Source organism: Panthera uncia (assembly GCF_023721935.1).
Source record: "Panthera uncia isolate 11264 chromosome A3 unlocalized genomic scaffold, Puncia_PCG_1.0 HiC_scaffold_11, whole genome shotgun sequence".
NCBI classification, from domain to species: domain Eukaryota; kingdom Metazoa; phylum Chordata; class Mammalia; order Carnivora; family Felidae; genus Panthera; species Panthera uncia.
The window spans coordinates 78,403,927-78,431,419 of record NW_026057578.1 but is presented as its reverse complement, the minus strand read 5'-3'; the positions used below and the strand labels follow the sequence as shown (position 1 = coordinate 78,431,419).

The window sequence follows — 27,493 nt, the reverse complement described above, 5'->3', positions numbered from 1 at the left end:
TTTAGAACCATGTATTTCATGGTGCTGCTGGGTATTTTCCCCATCAGTCTCTAATTGTGGGCTCGTGTTTAACTCCCTTCCTATTTTCACATTCTGTAGGGAGGATTCTTTTCTCTGCTCAAATAAGCAAATATTTGCCAGGTGCCTACTATTTGCAAGAAAGTGTTAACGTCAAAAAATACATTGTAAAAATGCATAAAAATGTATAAAATTTTTTACATTTAAAAAATACATAAGTCACAGCTGGAGACTTCAAGAAACTTAAAACTAGTTTCAGAGAAAAAATGTGATATAATAAAAATGTAAGCTATCACAAATGTGATAGCTCATAAAATAAGAAACAGGCAAACAGAAGAAGCAGTCTAAGACAGAATTAAAAGAGATATTAGAAATCTGTTACTGTCTCGTAGTCTAAAGCAACTCAAGCCACTTATAGTGATGCACACAGAGCAGATGATGAGGCTGACCCTGAGAGAACTGGGTTACTGTTGTAGCTCCATCACTTACTAATTGTGTCATCCTAGGAACTCCGGTAACTTCTCTGGATGGAAGGGGGAGGGGTAGACATACATATATATGTACACACAACTCCATGTCAAGCCAGGCAGACACAGTTCTGGCACAACTGGTAGAAATAGAATGATTAGGAAAGAGAAGAAATTTTTTCTGGGATTGGTAGCTAGGAGGATGACTACTCTGCTACCAGAGACCTCTGCTAGAACAAGTCCACCTGAGAGAGAAGCCGAGACTGAGAAAGCCAGGAAATGAAACCGGGCAAAGTTTGCTTCATTTGCCTCATCTGTAAAATGGAAATGGGAAAATGATACTTTGCTACCTGGAGGTAAGGGCTAGAAGAGATACCCTCCTAAGACCCCTTCGACTCTGTTTCTGTGATTTTAAAAATTCCTGCCTTTAATAAATGGATGCATGTGTGCAGAATCTAAAAGAGGCATTTAGAATTTCTCAACAGTTGTTTCCATTATGATAATCTAGTTTTTGCTACCTTAAAAAGGTCGTTTCTCTCCCCCTTGGGGCTAGTTTTGTTTTTGTTTTCATTATGGTGTGACTTTTATTCCCGTGACTCATTGCATAACTGGGAACCTGTATCTCCCACTCCCTTCCCCCATTCCCCACCTCTGGCAACCTTCAGTTTGTTCTCTGTATCTATGGGTCTGATTCTGCTTTTTTGTGTGTTTATCATTTGGGTTTTTTTAGATTCCACATATGAGTGAAATCATAAAGTATTTGTTTTTATCTTGGTCTGACTTATTTCACTTAGCATTATACTCTCTAGGTCCATCCATGTTGACCCAAATGGTGTGATCCCATCCTTCTTTATGGCTGCATTATATATTATATAATATATATATTAGAATATATATTCTATATTCTATATATTAGAATATATATTAGAATATATATTTTAGAATATATATTCTATATAGAATATATATATTCTCTATATATTTATATATTATTTATTTAAAAATAAAAATTATTTATTATATTTTATATATTATATGTATATAATATCACATCTTCCTTATCTATTCATCTATCAGTTGACTCTTAGGTTACTTCCATATCTTGGCTATGGTAAACAATGCTGCAATAAACATAGGAGTGCATATATCTTTTAAATTAGTGTTTTCATTTCCGTTGTGTAAAATACCCAGTTAGTGGAATTATTGGATCATATGGTATTTCATTTTTAATATAAAAAATTTAATGTTTATTTTTGAGAGAGAGAGAGAAAGAGACAGAGTGCGAGCAGGAGAGGAGCAGAGAGAGAAGGAGACACAGAATTCGAAGCAAGCTCTAGGCTTGCTGACAGCTCAGAGCCCGACATGGGGCTCAAACCCATGAACTGTGAGATCATGACCTGAGCTAAAGTCAGATGTCTAATTGACTGAGCCACCCAGGTGCCCCTCTATTTTTAATTTTTTGAGTAATATCTATACTATTTTCCACAGTTGCTGTACCAATTTAGTTGTGGCTATTTGATTGCATTTGTCTAACTTTAATTTTCTGATTGATCAAAAATTGAAAGTTTATAGTCACAATTCCCATGAAGGCATAATGGTGTCTGTCAGGAACATGGAAGATATTATTGCTAAATGTACCAATTCCTAATTCGATTATTTATACTCAACTCTAAAGGGGACAGTAGTCAATTTTGGTCATTTTGTAAATTATCTATGATAAATTATAAACAAAAGAAGCATCGTTATACCATATTACTCTTTCTAGAGTAATGGAAATGGCAATCTAGCCCAGAGAGCTCAATCTTTTCCAGTACGAATTGCTGAGGTTGTTTGAACTCTCTTTGGAGAGATACCCATGATTCACAATAATTTTGTTATTGCATTATAAAGCTTAAGAGTACAAAACACCATATACCGAAATTAACACAAAAAGGATTATCAACCTAAATGTTAACCACTAAAACTATAAAACTCTTACTAGAAACAGGGGTAAATCTTTGTGAGCTTGGGCTTGGCAATGTTTTTTAGATGTGATAACAAAAACATGAACAACGAAGAAAAATTGTGCCTTATCAAAATTAAAAACTTTTGTATTTTAAAGACACCATTAAGAAAGTTAAGATAGCCAATAAATGGGAGAAAATATTTCCATATCACATATCTGATAAGGAGCTTGTCTAACTCAACAATAGACAAATAATCCAATTTAAAAATTGGCAACAACTGTTGGTGGGAATGCAAATTGGTGCAGCCACTCTGGAAAACAGTGTGGAGGTTCCTCAAAAAATTAAAAATAGACCTACCCTATGACCCAGCAATAGCACTGCTAGGAATTTACCCAAGGGATACAGGAGTACTGATGCATAGGGGCACTTGTACCCCAATGTTTATAGCAGCTCTCTCAACAATAGCCAAATTATGGAAAGAGCCTAAATGTCCATCAACTGATGAATGGATAAAGAAATTGTGGTTCATATACACAATGGAGTACTACGTGGCAATGAGAAAGAATGAAATATGGCCCTTTGTAGCAACATGGATGGAACTGGAGAGTGTGATGCTAAGTGAAATAAGCCATACAGAGAAAGACAGATACCATATGTTTTCACTCTTATGTGGATCCTGAGAAACTTAACAGAAACCCATGGGGGAGGGGAAGGGGGAAAAAAAAAAAAAAAGATGTTAGAGTGGAAGAGAGCCAAAGCGTAAGAGACTCTTAAAAACTGAGAACAAACTGAGGGTTGATGGGGGGTGGGAGGGAGGGGAGGGTGGGTGATGGGTATTGAGGAGGGCACCTTTTGGGATGAGCACTGGGTGTTGTATGGAAACCAATTTGACAATAAACTTCATATATTGAAAAAAAATTGGCAACAGATTTAAATAGTCATTTCTCCAAAAAAGATATATAAATGATCAATAAGCATATGAAAAGATGCTCAACATCATTTGCCATCAGGGAAATGGGAATGAAAACCATAATGAGATACCACTTCAGACCCAGTAGGATGGCTTAAAATCAAAGATAATAACAAGTGCTGGTCTGGGGCACCTGGGTGGCTCAGTCAGTTAAGCGTCCGACTTCGGCTCAGGTCATGATCTCGCGGTCCGTGAGTTCGAGCCCCGCTTCGGGCTCTGTGCTGACCTGTTTCAGATTCTGTGTCTCCCTCTCTCTCTGACCCTCCCCCGTTCATGCTCTGTCTCTCTCTGTCTCAAAAATAAATAAACGTTAAAAAAAAAAAAAAAACAAGTTCTGGTGAGGATGCAGCAAAATTAAAGCCCTCACTGGAGCACCTGGGTGGCTCAGCTGGTTAAGCGTCCAACTCCAGCTCAGGTCATGACCTCACAGTTTATGAGTTCGAGCCTGGAGACTGCTTCAGGTTCTGTGTCTCCCTCTCTCTGCCCCTCCCCAGCTCACACTCTATCTCTCTCTCTCTCTCTCACAAAAATAAATAAATATTTTTTAAAAATTAAAAAAAAAATGAAGCCCTTATGCATTGCTGGTCAGAACAGCCACTTTGGAAAAGAGTTTGGCAGTTCCTCAAAATGTTAAACATAGAGTTATCATATAAGTCAGCAATTCCACTCTGAGGTATAGACACGATAGAAATGAAAACATATGGCTACACAAAAATGTGTATATGAGTGTTCATAGCAGCATTATTCATAATAGTCATAAAGTGGAAACAACCCAAATTTCATCAGGTGATGGAAGGATAAGCCAGCTATGGATATCCATATGACAGAATGTTATTCAGCCATAAAAAGGAATGAAGTACTTTCCTTTAATAGATGAGACAACATAGATGAAACTTTAAAATATGCTAAATGGAAGAGATCAGTTATAAAAGACCACATATAATTTCATTTATATGAAATGTCGATAATAGGCAAAACCATAGAGATGGAAAGTAGATTAGTGATTGCCAGGGCCTTGGGGAAGAGGGAAATGGAAAAGTGATTGCTAATGGATATAAGGTTTCTTTTGGGGGTGATGAAAATACTTGAAAATTACATAGCGGTGATGGGTGCACAACTCTGTGAACATATGAAAAAGCATTGAATTGTACACTATTGTTTTAAAGATTTTAAGTTATCTCTACACCCCATGTGAAGCTCAAACTTACAACCCTGAGACCCAAGAGTCACATGTTCCACCAACTGAGCTAGCCGGGTGCCTCATGAATTGTACAATTTGAAAGTCACAAAATGGGTAAAGTTTATGATGTGTCAGTTATACCTCATGAAACAGATATTAAGGAAAACAAAACAACATAGAAACAGACCACTGACCAAAGGCACTTGCCAATTATATTATTCTGCAGCCACATTTAACCAAACGTCACAGGACAACTGAATGTGCTGGAGAGCTTGGCAAAATATAGTATTCTAACACAGAAATTTAAAATGTAAAAGTGCCCTACACTTGGATTTAGGAGATGTGTGTTCTAGGTTTGCCTGGACCCCAACCAAAATTTATAGGCAAAGATTGTTACTTGCCTCTGAATATCCATTCTCCTTTTCTTCTCTAGCAATAAGAACTCAGATTTAACTGAGCCATTTCCAGTCAGCTGAAGACCTGCCAAGCTTCATCTGCAGTTAGATTATGGCTTGTGCCTAAATTTGGCTAAGTCTTATAATTTCTAGGAAGTTTTCTCAAAGGGAGGGAATGTACCTTTCCTGGTCCCTCCATCCTATTGTTGAGATATAGTTGGGTTGGCTAGATCTCCAACAGCTATCTTGGATCATGAGGATGAAGGACAGCAAGTGGCAAGCTGGAAGCAATCTGGGTCCCTCCCAAATTTGTAGAATAAATACCCTTAACCTTACACTGCTTACCAGCAGATTTCCTTTATATGAAACAGAAATAATCACATAAGCCACAGTTCTTTTGTGGGTTTTCTTTTTTGTCACATGTAAAGGTACATAATCCTAACTAATACACTGAATTTATGAAGGGTAAAGAGGAAAAGGACCTTTAGGTTGGTTTGGAGACGGAGAATGTACTCTTTAAAAAAAAAGTTAAAGCCCCCTTTCTGGATGGAGCTACTTTCTAAATTAACCTAAGGACATTCAAGGGCTCTTGATTTGATCTTCCAAAAGTTTGTTGACAATGGCCAAAATATCTCAAACTGTGCAAATCCTTCATCACTACACCTGCCTCCTCTCCCTGGCATTTTCATTTCAGCTGAGGTCAGCCAGAAAATTCCAAACACTATGAGTTTCAAATCTGACTAGTTTGTAGGGAAAAGGTAGGATCTTTTCTTTGAAAAGTTTTCCAGTGGTATTCTAATTTCTTCTTTAGTCTACTCCAGTTTCCTAATCTTGACTAAATATATATGGTTAGTTAAGCATTTGATTGAGGGGCATAAGAACAGCCCCTAGTGGGTAATAAAGTTTTAAAATCATGCATTCTTGGCTACTAGATCTTCCATGGCTTTATAGCTGGTCAGGATTTGTTCACAATCTTATGCAATAATTATTTTAAATTATTCAATTAAAAAAGCCACCCATTACCACTATGTAATTTTAGAGCGTTTTCATCACCCCCAAAAGAAACCCTATATCCATTAGCAATCACTTCCCCATTTCCCTCTTCCCCACACCCCGGGAAATCACTGCTTTCCATCTCTATGGTTTTGCCTGTTATGGATATTTCATATAAATGAAATTATATGTGGTCTTTTATAATTCACCTCTTTAATTTAGCATATTTTAAAGTTTCATCCATGTTGTCTTTGTTATTATCTATGACAAAGGTGGCAAGAATATACAATGGGAAAAAGACAATCTCTTCAATAAATGGTGCTGGGAAAACTGTGAAGCTACATGTAAAAGAATAAAACTGGACCACTTTCTTACACCATACACAAAATAAACTCAAAATGGATTAAAGACTTAAATCTGAGACATGAAACCATAAAACTCCTGAAAGAAAACAAAGGTGGTAATTTTTTTATATCAGCCATAGAAACATTTTTCTAGAAATGTCTCCTCAGTCAGGGGAAACAAAAGTATAACTATTGGGACCACACCAAAACAAAAGGTTTTGCACAATGAAGGAAATTATCAACAAAACAAAAAGGCAATCTACTGAATGGAAGAAGATATTTACAAGTAATATATCCTGTAAGGGGGTTAATATCCAAAACATATAAAAAACTCATATAACTCAACACCACAAACCAAGATAATCCAAATAAACAATAGGCAGAGGACTTGAATAGACATTTTTTCAAAGAAGACATACAAATGGCCAACAGACACATGAAAGGATGCTCAACATCACTAATCATCAGGAAAATGCAATCAAAACCACAATGAGATTATCACATTACCCTATGATCCAATAATTCCAGTAACTGGAAATTACCCAAGGAAAACAAAAACATTAATTCAAAAAGATATATTTATATACATAAAAGATATATGCACTCCTATGTTTATTGCAACATTATTTACAATGGCCAAAATATGGAAGCAACCTAAGAGTCTATTGATAGGTAAATGGATAAGAAGATACACACACATACACACACACACACACACGCACACACAAGTATTATAAGAAAGAATGGAATCATGCCACTTGTGACAACATGGATAGATGTAGAGAGGATAATGTTAAGTGAAATAAGTCAGACTGAGAAAGATAAATACCATATGATTTCACTCATATATGGAATTTAAGAAACAAACAAATGAAGAACAGAAGAGACAAACAAGGGAATGGGCTCTTAAATACAGAGAACAAACTCATGGTTTCCAGAAGGCGGGTCGGGGGGAGAGGGGGATGAGTGAAACAGATAAAGAGGATTAAGAGTACACACTTATCTTGATGAACAATGAGTAATGTATAAAATTGTTGAATCATTATATTGTACACCTGAAACAAATATACTATATGTTAATTAGACATACATATATACTTCAATAAAAAGAGAAAAAAACTAAAAGTTTACAATCAAATTATATTTTCAAAGTCAAAAACCATATTTGAGGGGCACCTGGGTGGCTCAGTTGGTTAAGCGTCTAGCTCTTGATTTCAGCTCAGATCATGATCTCACAGTTCGTGAGTTTGAGCTCTGCACTATTAGTGCAGAGCCTGCTTGGGATTCTCTCTCTCTCTCTCTCTCTCTCTCTCTGCCTCTCCCCTGCTCGTGGTCTCTCTCTAAGTAAATAAATAAACTTAAAAAATATTTTTAAAAAAACATATGCACATCAACATCCCCTGTGGGGTTTTAGACAATACCAATGTGATTAAAGAGCAAACTCATCACAATTTGTTTACAGAATTTTAAAACAACATGCATGCAAATTCTGCCATATGAAGAAATACTAAATACTAGAAAATCCTGAGAAATAACTTTTTGCTTCCTAAAGTTACAAAACCTACTGCTATTTTAGTAATAATTGTAATTGTTTTCAGCGTATATTTTATCATTCATGCATGAAAGACTACAACTCACTTTAAATGCAAGGACAGATAAATACGCAATAAAATTGTTTCATTGGGAAAAGTTCAGTCAGGGTTTGGTATTAATGTAATCATAATATGGTCACAAGATCTGGGCTCTTGCTCATGAAAACAAATACTTGCAATTTTTTAAAAGAAATTTTTTCTTTCTTTATAAAAAGTTTATTTATTTTGAGGAGGAGGTGCAGAGAGAGAGAGAGAGAGAGAGAGAGAGAAAGAATCCCAAGCAGGCTCTGTACTGTCAGCACAGAGCCTGACACAGGGCTCAAACTCACAAACCATGAGATCATGACCTGAGCTGAAATCAAGAGTCTCAAGCTTAACCGACTCAGGCACCCAGGGACCCCTACTTTTTTTTTTAATTGGCTCTTTGCCCAATGTGGTGCTTGAACTCAGAACTCCAAGATCAAGAGTCACATGCTCTACTGACTAAGCCAGCCAGGTGCCATGACATTTGTAATTTTTAAAAATTATTTCAATATTAGCAGAAATTTTGTTTTAGGGAGACACATCAAAATAGATTCTGAACTAGCCTACTCTTGTTTTTTTTTTCCTATCACTCTTGATATTTTCTGTGTTGAGGTTACACTTACAGATATTTATTATATTCACAGCTCACTGATAAGGTTTTGAGACTTATGGATGATGATGTTGATGATGATGATGATGATGATGATGATGTAATCTCTATGTGCCACATGGGGTTCGAACTCATGACTTCAAGGTCAAGAGCTGCTTGCTCTACTGACTGCCAGCCAGGCACCCCAAGGCTTCTGTCTTTTAATAAGTAAGATTGACTTGAGTTTTAATGCATTTAAAGATCCTTTTCAATAAAAGTGACTATAGACCTTGAAACTTCTTTTTAAATTTTTAAATATTTGTGCTGGATTAGTAACTATAAAAAAATGATCGGCTTCAAATGATTTATACACTTAATTATGGGACTCCTGAGTATGGATGGATGAAATGGGTTACATACATCCTTACTTAGGGTTGCATGAAAATAGCCTTTTCAGTACTCATAACAGTGCCTTCCATGAATCAAAGCCAGAATAGTCATTCTGAAAATTGAATCCAGTCCTGTATCAGTCCTCTACAAAGAAAGGAGAACTAATGTAAAATTTCTAGTTGTTGAGAAGAAAAAAAATCCTATTTTGATTTTGGCTATTTCAAAAGTGGCTGCTTATACTTTCTCTATGATTAAGGCTAGGTGGAGAAAAGGCAAAGAGATGAATAAAATAAAATAATATGTCTGACATATGGAAAGTACTCAGTAAATGCTGACTTCCTTCTTTTTTGTTCCTTTTGAAGAGAGATTTTAGTAGATAACTTGTTGATTAAATTAATTAAGTGTAAGGGAGGAGATGGTATTGATCATTCATGCTATCTAAAATATCCAACTTATACATCCAATGATTTACTTTCTTAATAATTATCTCTCAAGCTATAAATCAGAGCCTGAAAGAGCCTTCAAAAAATCTGCTTCTAGTTATATCACTTCACTGCTTTTGCGAAGGTCAAGTTCCAATGAAAAGGCAACCTAAGGAGTCTTTTCCAGAGTCTACTTTTTTTTTTTTTTTCAACTTTTTAAATTTATTTTTGGGACAGAGAGAGACAGAGCATGAACGGGGGAGGGGCAGAGAGAGAGGGAGACACAGAATCGGAAACAGGCTCCAGGCTCCGAGCCATCAGCCCAGAGCCTGACGCGGGGCTCGAACTCACGGACCGCGAGATCGTGACCTGGCTGAAGTCGGACGCTTAACCGACTGCGCCACCCAGGCGCCCCAGAGTCTACTTTTTTAATGAAAGTTCCTCTCTTCTTCTTTCAAAAGTAGGCACATCTAATATTTTGTATACTTACACATTCTGGTGAAGAAGTCATCTATTAGTTCACTCATTTGAAAATTTTAGCAGTAACTACTTTGGGACTAGGTCACTTTTGCTATCTTTCCTTGAATCTCCTCAATCCAAGACTTTATTAAGGCCATACTTACTCTTGCCTCTTAATCTTTCCATAGCCATTCTGTGCAGTTTCTGGAGCCCTTCAGGGTATCTTTTTTTTTCTCTAAGTAATCTCTGATCCGAATACGAGGCTTGAATTCATGACCTCAAGATCAAGAGTTATACATTCTACCGACTGAGCCAGTCAGCCACCCCTAGGAGTATCCTGAAAGCAATATTTTTGTTCTTGGTATTGGTATGCTTACAGATGGTTTCATAGAACATAGCTATCCTCTTGTATTTAGCTTGGCACATCAATCCATAAAGAAAATTGGGAAAGCTTAATGAGAAATTAATATGCCATGTTTCAAATGTATTTTTATTGAATCTAGGTAGGAATACCAAGAAAATTAGGTAGACAATAAGTGGTTACTTGTATTCCTAAATAGTTCATACTTCTATACAGAAGGGAAACACATATATCACACAACGCAACCATACATTGTCTGAGACCCTCGGGACTGCTGAAGGACACTGGGATTTCTTATGCTCTCTTTGTGCTAGTAGAAGACTGCACGTAGGTCAACAGGAAGATAGGCCTAAGGCAAAACAATTTCTGAACTTTATAATTTCTAATCTTTGATGCAGAAAAGGTTTACCCCCCTCCCTCCATCCACAGGAAGATTATCTTAGGGTTTGAAGAAGGAGGGTAGTATTTAAATAAAAGGCTTACTCAGATTTTGAAAAGTAGAAAGGGAGTGATCACAGACAGTGTTCAGAGCTCAGAAGGATCTTAGAGAATATTTAATTTAATTCCCCTAAGAATAACGAGACCAAGAAAGTATTTGTGTCTGCTTCAGGTCAAAACAGCCAGAAGGCAAGAGGTCACATGGAGTAGTGGAAAGAGCATGGACTTTATGGCTGACAGCGTGGATTTGAATCCAGCTCTTCTCATAGCTATCTGAATGGTTTTCTCACATACAAATTGGGAATAGTAGGACCTGTCTGTTAAAGTTGTTGTGAAGAGTAAATGATATAACCTACATAATCTGCCCAGAACAGTTGTTAGTATTCTGCAAATGTTTGGCAAATGTTATTCTCAGTGCAGGAACCCACACCAGGGTCTTTTGACTCCAACTCTTGTACACTGCACTGCACTATCAATACAGCTGGCCAGAAGAATTCAAATATTTGCTTCAAATATAAGATTCCAATGAAATAAATTGTGCACAACATCAAATAATGTTTTAAAAACATTCACTAATCAATGCAAGCAATACCCAGTCCTTTTTAGACAAAATTAAATGTCCCACTTTTCTCAGTGATTTTTGCTGTTTTCAGATACACACAGCTCAGTACAAAGAGATGACACAAGGGACTTTTTATCTGCAATGCAGAGAGCAATACAGAGATAATTTATATCCGAACTTGCCGTTAGCTCCATATGGCATGTATTCATCATTTAGTGGGTTCAGTGCCCTATCTTTAGAGCTTCAGTGATCAGGGTAGAAACTGCCTACTTATTTATGCTTGGCTGGACCGAAAATATAGAGAGAGGAAGAGGTGAAGGGAAATGCCACTCCCTGCAAGAACTGGCCCTGAAGTTAGGAGTCTAGGATTAACATTGGCTTGTCCAGGAATAGCAGACTCTGTTTTAAAGGGTAGGCAAAATGCAGATGACATGAGGTGTATTATTTATGGGTTGCAATCATGCATGTTATTCCTGTCTGCCCCACAAAGGACTTGACTGTGGTTAAATGTACGGCTGTCTTCTTTTTGTTCAGCACAAAGCCTCACTCACACTGGGCAAGTGGGTATTTGCAGAAACATGTGATCAATTAGTTTGTATCAGAAATAGGAGAAATCGCTCTCAAAAGCCAAATTAGGAATTAACCAACCCCATTCCCATGCTCCTACTTCAGAGAGGGGGAGTAGAAAGAGAAGCACTGTATTCTCCTGTCCCTACTGAGAGTAAAGTAACAACGGGTTCTCCTCTCCCGTTGCTTGGAAAGTCAAAGACTCAGTCCCTTTATACAAAAGGAATTTTGATTTTCCTCCAGTTTTTGACTCAAAAGATATATAAATCTTTCAAGCTGGAAGAATCTGTTTTTTTATCCTTCAGTCACCAGGATTATCTCAGTGATGGGAAAGAGGGAATTCTGAAGTGTACACTCCCCTCCCCAATGCCATCATAATATTAAGTATATATTTAGTGCTATAATTCAAACACTGGAGCAAAATGTGCAGCCATTTATAACTTCTAGAATATTAAGAATGATTATGGACTGTTATGGTTTGAATTGTGTACACCCTCCCCCATATGTTGAGGTCTTAACCCCCAGTACCTCAGAATGTGACCTTATTTGGAACAAAGGTTATTGAAGAGGTAGTAAAGAAGAGATCATTAGGGGGCACCTGGGTGGCTCAGTCGGTTGGCCATCCGACTTTGCCTCGGGTCATGATCTCACTGCTCATGAGTTTGAGCCCCGCATCAGGCTCTGTGCTAACAGCTCAGAGCTTGGAGCCTGCTTCAGATTCTGTGTCTCCCTCTCTCTCTGCCCCTCTCCTGCTCATGCTCTGTCTCTTTCTCTCCAAAATAAATAAACATTAAAAAAATTTAAAAAAAGAAGAGATTAGCAAGGGCTCTAATCCAATATGACTGGTATCCTTATAAAAATGGGAAATTTGGACTCAGATGGCCACATAGGAAGAATACCATGTGAAGATGAAGGCACAGATTGGGGTGATGCATTTATAAGCCAAGGAATGCCAAAGATTGCCAGAAAACCACCAGAAGCTAGGGAAGAGGCATGGAGCTGATTCTTCCTCACAGTGCTCAGAAGAAACCAACACCATCTATACCACAATCTTAAAATTCTAACCTGCAGAACTATGAGATGATAAATTTCCATTTTTTAAGCCACACAGTCTGTGGTACTTTGTTATTACAATCCTAGTGAATATATGGAGTTCCCTTCCTCCTTCCTTCCTTCCCTGCTAGACTTCATGAAAAGGAGGCTGGAAGACAGGAACATGATTTTCCTTTTAAGTCATTGATGGACTTCAGGCCTTTTGTATCATTAAGAAATACAAATTCTTGTTAAAAGGCATATCCACACCTGACTGTAACTAAAAGTTTGGCAATAGTGGGCAAAAGGAGCTGCCCCCAAGGGACATATATGCCAATGTCTTCATGTGCTCAAAGTCAAATTATGGCTCCTAAAACTCAATGGCTCATTTTAAACCCTCAAGAACTAGAGCCTTTCCCTTGTTTTCTTCCACAGTGGCTTTTCCCTACCTTGACTGAAGAACTCATTTTTCAACTTGCTGAAAAGTTTTACTTTGTCCAGACTTACCCATCCACCTCGAAAATGGAGCAGAGCAATAAGCTATTACCTTTCCTTCTTTCTCAAGGAGTGATTTCCCCTACTCCCACACAGTGGAGTCTAGCCCAGGTTTTAACTTATTGTCCCCTCCCTTTTCTACCCACTGCCACATGAAAGATGAGTTTCCAAGACCACTGTTTGTCTATTGTGCTCTTCTAAGGGCTTCTCAGTGATACAGCACCAAGACTACTGACACTTGCATCTGAACATTTATGCACATCCCCATACTGTCACAGAGTTGTTCTTTGTTTCTTAAGATGGCACTACTAGATAAGTTCCAATGTGTATGCCTGATATAGAGTAGCCTTATCTACTCTGAGAATATGGGGTCTTCTTGTGCCAAATGTGGCTGACACTGATTCTTAGACTAAAGACCTTCCAAAATCCAGAACTGGTTGGTGTGCTTAGAGCTGCTATATCCTCATCTATGATGGAACTGGAGCTTCTATTCATAAAATAGCAACGTCTGAAACTCCAACTGCCTGGGTCTACAGCCTATAGAAATTTCCCAGACATCAGTGATGTTACCACATTGCTTGAAGCTATTCTAGCAAATAGACATCTGTGGGTTTTGCCTGCCCAGCATTTATTCCTCCTCCTTCCCTAGTTTTCCCATTTTCTGTCCTTGTGGTTTAGGTGCTGACTTTATAAACCCAGCTCTAGGCCTCTACCATTAGTGAAGAAGGTGCACATGACCAAAAACAAGCCAATGAAATCAATCAGGGCCTTGTGCGAAAACTGCTGGGAAAAAGGCACTGTCTCTATTTGACTTGGGGTTGGGAAGAATGTAAGCCTGGAGTTTTTAGGGGCCACCAGGTGAAAAGAATCTTCTGAGAATGAAGCGAAGATGAGAGATAGATCTAGGGGAGTGCGTTGTGAATGTTGTCTGGACATCATCTGCATCTTTGAGTCCAGCCAAACCTGAAATTTTCAGCTATGTAAGTCAATAAATTCCCTCTGCTTAGGCCATTTTGAGGTGGGTTTTCTGGCACTTGCAGTTGAAGGTATCCCAATATATCTATTGTTTCTTTTGGCCTTCTGTCTTCTATTTCTTGCTTAGTATACAAGTTGTTCTTGTGCATGACCTTTACATGTTTAGCTCCCTCATAACTGCTGGGATGAGCTTCACTTCAGTGTTAATAGGATGTTCGGTGAATTTGCTCTTGTTAATCTTATTCTTCCAGTGAGAGAATTTATAGGTAGTTGATGGTGAAATTGTTCCACCAAACCCAAACCCTAGAGGTAGGCAGGATAGCTGCCTAGAAGGTCAGGAAACATCATAACTTATTATAAGACTATGACCTAGTTAAGAGCTTGAAACGTGTTGGCACCATCTGTCTGTCAGATTTCTAAACGTTAGGATAATCTTGATTTATTTCTAGACTTTGTCAATCAGTTTACCACATGCTATCTGCAAAACAGTATCCAATGACATCCTCATTCCAGGCTGAGTATAGGATTTTCTTGGTGCGTGCTTGTATGTGGCTTTGGTTTTATAGCTGCTATAAAAAAAACTTCACAGATGTTTACAATGAACAACAACCAAAAAATCCCAGATAAAGTAGAAATAAGACTATTAATTCAAATGCACTGGAAAATCTGCTTCTTAGCAATTTCCAAGCCGGGAGAACTGGAGAATGACAACAATCTCTACCTAGACAGTATCTACCCCCATGGCCAATGAAGGACACATAGACCCCTTATTTAGCACTTTCTATGACACATCACATCCTACTAAAGAATTAAAATATCTTAGAATTGGAGAGGCCATGCTGTCATAGAGCTTGATTTACTCAGAATGTAGGCATGCCCTCTACCTTTTTCTTAAATGGCAATCCAGACTTCTTCCAAATGTCAAAATATATTAAGGATTGGGTGTCTCTGCCCATTGAAGGAAAACTCATATTTATGTGCTGTGCTGAGCCACAGCCTCTCTCCTTGTAACTTTGAAACACCAGAATTTTATTTAAGGGAACTTAGAGATCATTCAATTCAACATCTTCATTTTATTCCAATGATCTGCCTTCTGGAACAGAGTATCTAATCATCTTTTCTGTAACAGCCCTTTCAATATTTTGTGGCAGCATTTGTGTTCTTCCCATAACATTTGTTTCTCTGGAATAAATATGCCCAGGTACCTCAGCCCCTTCCTTATCCTAGTCAGAGTCCTCTGAGATACTACCCTAACTTCCTGTCTTCTAACTCCCTCTTGTGACATGATACAGTCTCCCTAACATCCCATCACTATTCATTCAGAGGCTAGGTATTTCCTTCCAGGTGCAAAACTAACGGGGGAACACAGTTTTCCATAATTTACGTTGTTCTAGCTATTCTATGTATTTATGTAGAACTACTATTTTATGTAGCTCTTAAGCACAGAAGGGTTGGTTATGAATGCCCTGCCAATGTTTCTGGCAAAGACAGATTTTACAAACAAATTTGTCAGACTTCAGATAAAGACTGTCAATAGAGGGGTGCCTGGGTGGCTCAGTCAGTTGAGCATCCGACTTCAGCTCAGGTCATGATCTCACAGCTAGTGAGTTCGAGCCCCGTGTCGGGCTCTGTGCTGACAGCTCAGAGCCTGGAGCCTGCTTTGCTTCAGATTCTGTGTCTCCCTCTCTCCCTCTACCCCTCCCCTGCTCATGCTCTGTCTCTCTCTCTGTCAAAAATAAACATTAAAAAAAAAAAAAGACTCTCAATAGCATAGAATTGTGCTGTGAGAAGTCACCAGAGCAGTTGTTATAGGCCACTGCCTCATTTCAGTCATGCTATCTTACATGTATTCAGGTTTTTAAATACTTTATCTTTTTTATATATAATTTAAAAGAAAAAATTAATGTTTACTTATTCTTGAGAGAGACAGACAGTGCATGAGCAGGGGAGACTGACTGTTTACTGACTGTAAAAAGTCTTTACAGGAGTAGGTCTCCGGCTAGGAGCAGAACTTTCTTTTCTGACCTGATGATCTTTCTTTAACCCAATGAAACAGTTCATAAAGAAGAAGACACAAGGCTGGAAGGTGTTTTCCTTTAAGATTCTTCTTTGGTTGATAAAAAATCATAAAGAAGGACAAATCCCTCAACATTTGGGGAGAAATACTTTCTCAATTTCTTTTATTTGGAAGTTGAATGGGAACCGTGGAAGAGGGTAATTTGTGGTGGGGGATTCATACACTCAGTATGCTTTGAACAAATGCTCAAACGAACCATGCCTTGTCCTCTTGTTTCTTGTATGTGCCAAAACTAAAATATATCCCAAATCTCAGTTTAGCTGTGGTTTTAGCTCCAGACCTCTGGGCATTTGGTACAACACACTTTGCTGGTGATGGTTGAGATTTAACCTTGAAACCAAGTTGTTATATAATTTAACAACCCCATCCCTGTGTATTTGGTGGTCAACACCATGTTATTTTTTATTAAAAATGTTTCTGTCAATACAACTTTTATGCTTTGTATTGAGTGTCTGTGGCAAGTCTTTAATTACTGTTGAGAAATTTGTAATATAGATACATAGATATTCACTTGCAACGGTGAAAAAGGCATAAGGTTTTCTAACACCTCCAGGTGCTAGCTACCTAATGGACCTTCAGACAAGAGACTGAAATATTAAGAGAGTTGATTGGGGTCAAGATGGAATGGAGGACTACATTAAACTAGATGGAAAACAAAAGTAATCCAAAGAAAAATATGAATGTTAGGGTAATTAGGCTGATTATAAAGGAATGACAGTGGCTAAAATTTATTAGGTACAGGTCCCCATGATGTGAGATCTGCAGCAAATCAGGAGAAGCCTCCAGACTGAATTCAGGTTAATGTCACCTCGGCTTTCTGGGGGAGGTTATGGTGTTCTCAAGCTTTTCATACTTACATGGGTTGTAAAAACGGCAGAACCAGCCAAGAGGCATCTGGATTCCTGAAGTAACAGGTATGACATTGATGTTAGAGTTAAATCAGTTTTCCATTACCTGGGGATTGATTAAACTGGTATGAATTATTGTGGGAGGTCAGATAAAAAAGGGATGCCATTTGGTTTTAGAGTATGCTGAAAAAATGCAAAGCATGGACTTTAGGATCAGAAGATGGGGCTTGGAGTCCAGGCTGTACCTGTCAAGCTGAGTTGTCCTGAGTGAGTCAGGTAGCCTAAGTCTCAGTGTTCTCTACATTAAAATGAACCTAATAACATGGCTATTTTGACTCTCAAGCTAACATATATGAATGCATGTTATGAACTTACAGTGCTAGTTACTTGTTTTTATTCTTTTCCAGTGCTGACACCAGGTTATGAATCAAAAGGGAAACAAAACAACATACCCTATTCCATCTGGGGGACAAAAAAGATGGGCGTGAATATTGCTTTTACAGTATTTTCCCCTTATTCCTTCATCTGGATCTTTAAAAAGCTGCATTTATTTGCTGTTATGGCTTTACCCTCCAAAGCCCCTGTATTTGATGTCTTTTGGCCCTTACACACATGTTAAGAATTAAGACAAACAACGATGTTATAGGCCTGCCCACTCATAGCTTAAGGGAGCAAGTTGTGGAAATTGACCATAACCCTTGGGAACCTAAATTCCACTGACTACAGGTGGGGGACCATGTTTTGGTTTTTTGTTTTGGTTTATTTTTTGTTTTTGTTTTTGTTTTCAGAATTCTTTAATTTTTTTTTTTAAACTTTTTAAAGCAATGTGGTTTCCGCCTGCTCTTCCAACAATACAATGGCCTGGACTTTTGTGGGTTGGGAAACCATTAGAAAACAAAAATAATGGATCTTGTACAATTCATCAAGCCCACATGGGAATTTCTCAACCACACAGTCCTGTAGGATTATGGCTAGTGTGCCAGAGACATGCGCTAACCCTCAGCTTTATTCATACCAAATAAATAGTCACTCAGTCACTAGGGTAAATGAAATAAAGGTAACCACTGACACTACCATTGCCATTTTTGAAATGTGAATTCTGAAAGGAATATGGCAATTCAGTCACCAAAAATAGCACAATGTCAGCGCATCTCCCTCAATAGTTACTAGATAAGAAATCAACATGAATAACTTTCAGGAGCCAAGCTAAATATTGTTTTACATCCTTACATTTAATAATATCTTACTATTCACTAAAGTTTACTTGAAGACAAGGATCACTTTACGAAACAGAATGCATACAGTGCTTAACAGAGGTGTAAAGCTTATAACAAAGTACATGTGAAATTGCATTCCAGGAAAGATTTAGAACTGGTTTTTGAAGAGGATAGCTCTATTTTGGCCAGCTTCATTTAAGGAATTTTTAATTATTCATAATAACCAGATGATTTCCTTTTGCCTGAATCTAAACCCAAAGATGCTCAGAATAAGAAGACATCTCTCTATGGGTTCTTCCTTCTAGATGGCTTTTTTTGCAGTATTTGAAAGTTTTTCTTGGTGGCATTTCAAGAAACTGAAGGAAGACCTTATTTTGTATCTAGGCTGTTTAATTCCCATGTTCTGACTTTGCCACAATATAAGCACATTACTGGACTCTTCTCTAAGTCTCAAGTCTACTTGAATGCCTGTACAATATCCTTACGTTACTCAGCCATCTTCTCTGGTTGTGAGCAAAAGTGGCCACCTTCAGTATATCCATGAAAAAAAGAGTAGCCCAGGATTTCCTGGAGTATCTTAAGGGCCATAATTTGCACATAGGGGCACTTTTAAATAACTTACTAAAAGGCATTCTGTAGAGGCAATTTACAGAAAGGTTTCTCTCACTGGCACTAGGGTTCATGGTCAATGAACCAGTAGGCTGGATTTCAGCCCTCACCTGCCCTGGCAAGGCATTTTTGCACAGCGCCTGAAACAGACTACCCTATAGGGCCCCCTGGATACGTATTCACCTTTAACTGTTCCTCCCACATCCATTCTGAGGCCACAGACATCTGAAAAGACATGGTAGGCATAATTTCTTCAGAACCAGAAATCTCTCCAATTTCCGCCTCCTAGTCTTCCTTCAAATATTCACTCTCTTCTAGTCTCTGTATTTCTTTCTATCCCACTAAAATGAACCCAAGTTCTCCCTCTCCACCCAGTGATTCTCAAACTTTTTTGACGTGAGTCCCACCTACCTGAGGCAAAAGGCTCCAAGACTCACACACTCTTCCAGTCTTTCCTACTCTCCAAAGAATTCTCTGGTAGCAACAAACTGTTGCTGTGCAAACACATTTTGTTCAGATTATGTGAATATCTGCTTTAGCAATATTGACATAGACAGTTCTATGTGTACTGCAATCCATATTCATGCTAATGTTTTGTTACAGAGAACTTAAAGGTGATAAATTATGGTGATATCACTCTCCTACCATAGGGTTAATCAAACAGTATACCTCAAAGAAAATAGATGATGATGAAGATAGAGAAGGGTAATTTATAATTAAAAACCAGGAATAATAACCACAAAAAAGAATAATCAACTCATCATAGCACTGATACTGGTAACAGAATAATCTTCCCCAAAATTGAGGATCCTTCAACAATCTGCCCATGCATGTTTATAGTGGGAGTTTGCAAATACTGCCAAGTGTTGCCTGGCAGCCAGGTGAATACTTAGTCAAGTCCTCAGTAAACTCTACTTATGTGCTAAATTCTTATTTATGAATACGAAATACTACCAACTCCTAACAATTTTGCAGACATTAGTAAGTAGCCTTTAGAGAAAGACACACACACACACACACACACACACACACACACACACACTGAAAATCTAGGACATCAAGGGCCATTTGCTAGTAAGATCCAAAGACAAGACTTACATTTGGGATCAGTTTGTGGAACATCAGGAAGATGCTTGTGGCCTCCCGGTTGGCTAGAGTGCATACCTTAAAAATCACTGCTTAGGTAGTTGGCTTGGCTTTTTGACTCAGCTGCTCAAGATACTGGATCACTTTTTTCGTAGTCTATGGCTACTAAGGCACCATGACCTTGTGCCTTAACCAGCTCCCTGAACCCCCAACACTCCCAGTCTCTCTCACTGGAGTCCGTCTCTGGGAAGGAGAATCAGATGTTACCCACTAACTGGGCAGACTCCCAGTTACCACCTTGTCATATCTGTGATGGCATAATGGGAGGCCTTGAGTGCAACTTGGTAGAGGGAAGTCAGGAGACTTGGTCACAGGCCACCTCTGCCTTCGCAGCTGTTTGACAGCAGGCAAGTTACCTCACTTCTCAGTTTAGATATCTCCTCTATGAAATGGAAGTAATAATACCAACCTCACAGATTTCTTATGAAGATCAAACAAGATAATGTAAGTGATAAAACATGGTATAATATATGTTTTATTTATAAAAGTAATGTGTGTTATTGCAGAGAGGTAATGTTCATGCAAACATTTGGACTGTTCTAATTTCAAAGTTTAACTAATATTAGGATGCTATGATGTATAAGAATGACAAAAAATATAGACTGTCAGCCATGGAGATCAAATGCAAGGACCTCACAGGCCCTAGAGATTGTTGAGAAAGAGTACAAGTTCCTGATTCCACAATCCTGAAACATGTTATAAGGAAAAGTACATGTCTCAGTGCTCCTGAATCATCCTCCAGCCCTTTGCAGAAAGGTGATATTAGAAACTATTCTTGAAGAATCAGGAGTTATCCAGGCAAAGAATAAGATGAAGTCTGTATAAAGATGTTTTGGATAAATGATAAATGCAAAGGCAAAAATAAAGGCAAAGAAACATGGCTTATTCTGGAAATTACAAACACTTAAGTGTTGCTGGTTGTAAAAGGTAGGGAGAAGAGGCATGGGAGAGGAGGCTGGCTAGGAAGAATACCTGTCATGTCACCAGCCTATTCATCATGTCAGTGATGGGGAGCCAATGAAACAGTGTAGCCCAAATACATGGCTGGATTTGAGTTACACAAAAACCACTCTGATGTCGGTTTGGAGGATGAGTCTGAGGGATGACAACCTGGAGACAAGACATTTTTAAAGCTTTTCCAATAGTTCTAGTAGGAGATATTGAGGTCCTGAGCTAGAGCAGTGAAGGGACTGGAGGGGCATATGAAGTGGTAAATCAGCAGGCCTCACTCATTGTATTAGTCAGGATATGATAGATTATATTATGGTAACAAATGATCCCCACATCTCAGTGGTTTATCACAAAAGCTTATTTCTCAGTCATGCAGTTAGCCAGGCTTCTTTGACTTGGTGACACTACCATCTCAACATAAAACCTCTGCATTCAACACAACAGGAGAAGAGGGATGTTTCAGGTAAAGAGAACTGAGAAAGTTTCTTTTACTACCTTAGCCCAGAAATAAGATGCAAAGTTTTATTCATGTTTCATTGGTCCATACTAGTGATATGGCTGCACTTAACTGAAAATGAGGTGGGAAATATGTCTCTTCTATGCCCAGAAAGAAAAGAATTGGATATTGGTAAATACTGGTGATGTTTACCACATGGTGGAATAGAGATTGGATAGTCACTGTAGTGAAATATGCACATGGTAGATGGAGAGGTGAAGGAAGTTTATGATAAATTTCAGATTTTTAGCTTGGAAAAATAGAGGTTGATGGTGCCGGTCAGTGAGACAGGAAAGGCTGAAGAGCACCATACTAGGTAAAATAGGGCATTTTATCATAGGGTGTAATATTTTATCATAGGGTAAAATAATGGTTTTTGGATACATGAAACATCCCTAGGATAAGCATTGTATCCAGAGATAAAAAGCAAAAGGTAGAGTCAGGTCAAAGGTAGTATTGGGCAAGGCTGAAGGCAGTTACAGTGTTTAAATAGTTTAGAAGAAACAGTAACTGAGTCATGGTCATGAGTGGAAGGCAAAGCAGACAAATCACCAGGAGAAGGTGTTTGGAGAAAAAATATAGGCTGGTGCTCAGGCCACTTTCAGCATCAAGCACACACTTGCCTGAGGCTATGAAATATGTTAAAAGTGTCATCAAATGCCTGACTGTGCTCTGAACTTTAGCTAGTGACTGAGGTTCTGGTTTTCCAACTCTTTGCAGCCATCCAACCTCCCTGGGCCTGGATCTTCCTCCCATAAATGAGCCTTCTGCAGCCTGGCCACATGTAGCCAACCCTCCTTTACCCTTGTCTATTCAGACCTTGGAATATCTCTTACCTGGCACCAACTGATGCCATAACCATAACAGAGGTTGCTATCATTTAGACTCTGCTTTAGACACTTACCCCAGGTTTAAACTCTCATATAGGACAGTTCCTCCAAACCCCATCCTGAGTCCCTCACATAAACCATTGTCTCTTGCTCACTAGCCTTCCTGCCAACTCAGAAAACTGTAGTCCCATTTTGCCTCAGGCCATATGCTCAGGAATTTAAGAAGCTCAATAAAAGCAATGGTCTTGGCATGTATTTTCCAGAAAATATTTACTGTCAGTAAAGGATGAAGTTTCTCTGAGATTCTAGAATGAGAGGTGGGTGGCGTTATATAGGAACCAGCCCAGAAGCAATAAGGCAATCAGTGGAGAGGTAAGCTTGCTCCCAGCTGGACGTAGGATTCCATGTCCAGAGTCCATGGCTGATTATTACAGGGGACCAAGACTAGGGAAGAGAAAATTGTCAGGAAGTTCACAGAGACTTCAGGAAATAGGTCAACTGCCATCCTTATCTCTCCTTTACCAGGAGGAGACTAAAAATCCACAATCAAGTCTACAGAAGTACACAATCGATCCACTGTAGCTGTAGGAATCAAGACTCAGGCTCCAGCAAAGTGGAGTGGCACCATGGCTTCAGGAACACCAAGAGTCAGAGTTGGTTTGCAGAACCACATTCTTCTGGGAGTTCTACAACAGTCTTGCCCCAGGAGAAGAAAGGCTGGCAGAAGCAAAGCAACAAGCAAAGAGAACCCTGATAAGAGCATGGAGCAGGGCAGGCCTTCTCCAACAGAGGTTGAACTTTGAGACCCAAACGTAATGGAGTCAAGTAGGCATTCTGGCTTCCCCCCAGGGCCCCTCAAGGATAACTCTACCTGATAGAATCCCTGAAGCCTTTGAGCCTCTCTATGACCTCTGACAACGGCTTCTTCCAAGCTCCCATTGGAACTTGCATAAGAGCAGCTACACTGGTTGAATGGAGTCAATATGCCTGGGAAGGAGGGAGGCAGCTGTAACTGGAAGTTCACTAGAAAAACTGGGATAGGGATACAGTGTGGACAAGAGCTAAGAGAAGACCCAAGGATAACTGTCAAATCTGACATTCTATTACTTGTTCTAAAAGATGACTATCTACAAATCATCCCTAGGATACCCAAGTTCACAATATTGCTTAATGCAATTAAAAAGAAGTAACACTCTAGGATTTTTTCTCTTTTTGTTTATCTCCCTTGGAATTTATGTGTTGAAGAAATGGTCTAGATTTTACTGATTACATTTGTATGCTATTGTTTCAAATATGCCTCTTGTAAGTTGTAATTATAAACTGACATTTAAATATAGATGCTTGATCAAATTCAGGGTCAGTATGTGGGAGAAAGATATTCCATAGGTGGTTTGTGGACTTTCCTCTGGAGGCACATATTTTTTCCCCAATTTTGCTAAGATATAATTGACAAATAAAATTGTCTTATAATATAAAAAAAATTACTGGGACCAATAAAAAAAAAAGAAGTAACAAATATGAAAGCACATTATATACTATAACATTGAATAAATACAGGATCTTGAAACTGTTTAAAAGCTAGTATATAAAAATAGGCTTTATAGCCCCCATTTGTGGACAGGTGCTATGCTAAGTGTTTTATATACATCATTTTAGTCAATGCTCCCCACAACTATACTAGGCAGGTGCTATTATTATTTGCATTTTACAGATGAGGAAACCCAAGCTCCTAGAGTATCTGATTCAGGTTATGCAGCTAACTGGTAAGAAGCACAGCCTGTGGTCAAGCTCACATCTGTGTTGATTCCAGAATACTTCCCCCAAAGCCTGAGAACACTGTTGTGTCTTTGTTTCACATGTCTGGCTGAGCTGTCTCTTCACTCATGGTCTGCAGAAGTTAGTTCTGCAGCACCAGCTCTTGTCTCTACTGTCAGCCAGAGAGCAACCTCTGGGAGATCTTGAGGAAGGCCTGGTTCTGGAGGAGGGCTCCTCCCATCCCCCTTTCGCAACAAGCCCACAATGGCCAAGCTCTGGGCCTTATCTGGCAGCCCTCACATTCTTCCTAAGCACCCCAAGCAGGACACATTCCTGACTGGGTGGAGGGAAGAATTCTTAGCATTCTTCAGCCGCTGTCCTCTTAAGAGCGCCTAATCTCAAGTAGGATAGAGAAAAAAAAAAATCCTTCATTTCTAACGTTTAGAATTACTCTGAATTAAGTCCTGCTCTCCAAACAAGGAGAAGGGGGAACAAAGAGCTGGAGGGAGATTTCAGGAGCACTGAGACATGTACTTTTCCTTATAACATGTTTCAGGATTGTGGAATCAGGAACTTGTACTCTTTCTCAACAATCTCTAGGGCCTGTGAGGTCCTTGCATTTGATCTCCATGGCTGACAGTCTATATTTTTTGTCATTCTTATACATCATAGCATCCTAATATTAGTTAAACTTTGAAATTAGAACAGTCCAAATGTTTGCATGAACATTACCTCTCTGCAATAACACACATTACTTTTATAAATAAAACATATATTATACCATGTTTTATCACTTACATTATCTTGTTTGATCTTCATAAGAAATCTGTGAGGTTGGTATTATTACTTCCATTTCATAGAGGAGATATCTAAACTGAGAAGTGAGGTAACTTGCCTGCTGTCAAACAGCTGCGAAGGCAGAGGTGGCCTGTGACCAAGTCTCCTGACTTCCCTCTACCAAGTTGCACTCAAGGCCTCCCATTATGCCATCACAGATATGACAAGGTGGTAACTGGGAGTCTGCCCAGTTAGTGGGTAACATCTGATTCTCCTTCCCAGAGAGGCTTCCTGCTGGATTTACTGTCTCTCCTTCATACTCCCACAGCACCATCTACACATCATTGACACCATTATTTATGTTACAACTCTTTATGGGTCTCTCTGCCCAGCTTAACCGAGTGTCACATGGTAGATCCTCACTTGTAGGAAACACAGAGGTAAGGAGATTCAGTAGTGATGCAGACACACAGGCCTCATCTTTGGATATAGAATTCCAGGATGATGGGCTGTGAAGTAGACTTGAAGGTTCAACCCGAGAAATCAATCATTCTAGTGGGTATACAGGTCTGGCAAGAGTTGGGGGGGGGGGGGTTGGACGGGGAAGGTCTGACTTCATGCCAAACTTAACAAACCGGTGGGCCTGAGTCAGAGATTATTAACCCAAGCAAGATTGGCTCAAGAACTGAAAGGACGTTTCATTGAACGTGGACCATGAGAAGATACCTCTTCGAGAATCTTGCTAAGGTGTAAACATAGGAAAGATGGTGGAATCTGATATAACTTTACAAAATCATTGATGCTCTTAATAAATTGGGCTTAGGTAGAAACCAGAGTTTGGCTTTCTTAAATGACTACAATAATAAATGCAATAGATTTTGTGGTACAAAGTTGCTGGGAACACTGATTAGCAAATATGGGACCATTGTTCCTAGGGAACATGCAGGTTTAGGTTCCTGTGAGCTGTGGTCACATTTTCATCAACTGATTAATACATAACTTTGTATTATATATGTTCCTCTTTAAAGACGATTTATTTCCTTATTTAATATGTAATCCGGAGAAAAGAGAGTTCTTGTTCACCTTCAGCTGGGAATGTGTAGGTCAGGTGACTCAAATTTTTCATTGCCCACATCCATGAATGACCATGAAAGTGCCATATTGATTTGGGGGTTACACATAAATTTTAGGAAGTAGGCAAATTCACAAAATTAGGACCCACAAATAATGAGAATCCACTGTATTTACAGTTTGTTAAACACCTACCACCTGTCATTGAACTAGGTACTTTACATGTACACACATTGTCAAGCTTATCAGCTTTCCACTCTTCAAATGAGATGACTCAGAGTTAACAATAGTGCACATATCCTTAGATCAATAGGCTAACACCACTGGAAAAAGTAAACCTTTATAATAAGATTAATGTTATACAATTTTTACACTGAGCTTATAGATACATTAATGGGACTAGAAACTTGGAACAGGCTAGGCTTCTGCTTCTCTTAGAAATATCTAACTCAATAGTCTGAACTCTTATAGAAAACTCACATTGCACAGTCAGCAGTAGGGGCTATTGACTGATTATGCTTAAAAACCTACAACCTACTAAGGTCTGAAGAGAATCTTTCTTATAGGGAAACATGACCAGCAGTTAAGAGCACAATCATCTTCCTAAGCAACATTATGTAAAGCCAAAAATAGTCAAGTAAAGAAATTCAGAGACAAATATGTCTTTCAGGGCATTGACTGACTGAGTGGGAACCTGAGAAGTTAGCAAGCTTTAGAACATATCAAGTTTTGAAGCTTCATGCTTGCAAAATGATGGTCTTAGGCGATCTGAGCATCCACAATCTTCCTATCTGCTGCTTGCTTTCCATTCAAGTCAGTCTGGACTCTGTTCCAAACTACAGTATGCTCACTCTTCCTCCTCATCTTTACTCTTAACATAATGTCACTCTCTTCCCAACCAAATCACTCTTAACTGGGAAAGCACCATTTAGTCTCACATCTTCCATTAACCTTCTGGACCTCCTCAGCCCTCCAATCTTCTTATGTGGGGGAGGATCTGGGGCACCCAAAATCTAGCTCACTTTTCACTATGTAAAAGGGAAATAATAATGCATATCTCAGAATTTAAGTAGGGTAGCATGTGCACATGCACAGTACTAAGTGAATGCTCAACTTTGTTGGTGATTCTGAATCCGAATTCCGTTCTTCACCTTGGTTCATATAAATTAACTTTTTGTTACCTCTTCTGAGACAGCTTTTATGAAGAAAAGGATAATAAGAGACATAAGAGTCATAAGAGACAAGGCAACAGCAAGAAAGAACATGCTTTGGGGAGTGATTTCCAGATTCTGAACTTTCTGGATGAATACATGAATTTGGGGAACTAATATGATATTGCTTAATAGCTCCCATTTGTCTAAAATCTCCCTAATAACATTTTTACCTTATGTAATAATTTTTACAAAATAAACACATTTTAAAGGGGAAAAGCAAGAAGAACATATTATTAGAAGTTCTGAAAATGAATAGGCGCACCTAGGTGGCTCAGTCAGTTGA

The 27,493-nt window shown here is 38.7% G+C and overlaps 1 protein-coding gene and 1 long non-coding RNA gene across 12 annotated transcripts in view; one reads left to right on the top strand and one right to left on the bottom strand.

The window, feature by feature from the left end:
• EHBP1 (EH domain binding protein 1) overlaps window positions 1-25,104 on the bottom strand; it is a 375,396-nt gene extending 350,292 nt beyond the window's left edge. For 9 of the 11 annotated variants that reach the window (XM_049650275.1, XM_049650287.1, XM_049650284.1 and 6 more), the window contains exon 1: window positions 20,069-20,280. Coding sequence is in view for 1 of the 11 variants with exons in the window: in XM_049650285.1 (XP_049506242.1) it covers window positions 20,069-20,070 (2 nt within the window). In the remaining 10 variants the exon portion in view is untranslated. Of the gene's footprint in view, window positions 1-17,153; window positions 17,199-20,068; window positions 20,281-24,946 lie in introns of those variants that run through there. The other 2 variants (XM_049650277.1, XM_049650279.1) reach the window with 2 other exon arrangements.
• On the top strand, window positions 20,423-23,590 carry LOC125936266 (uncharacterized). Its single transcript, XR_007461977.1, has 2 exons — window positions 20,423-20,560; window positions 22,919-23,590. It is a non-coding gene; the product is annotated as an uncharacterized LOC125936266 (long non-coding RNA).
• Window positions 25,105-27,493: the final 2,389 nt, after the last annotated feature.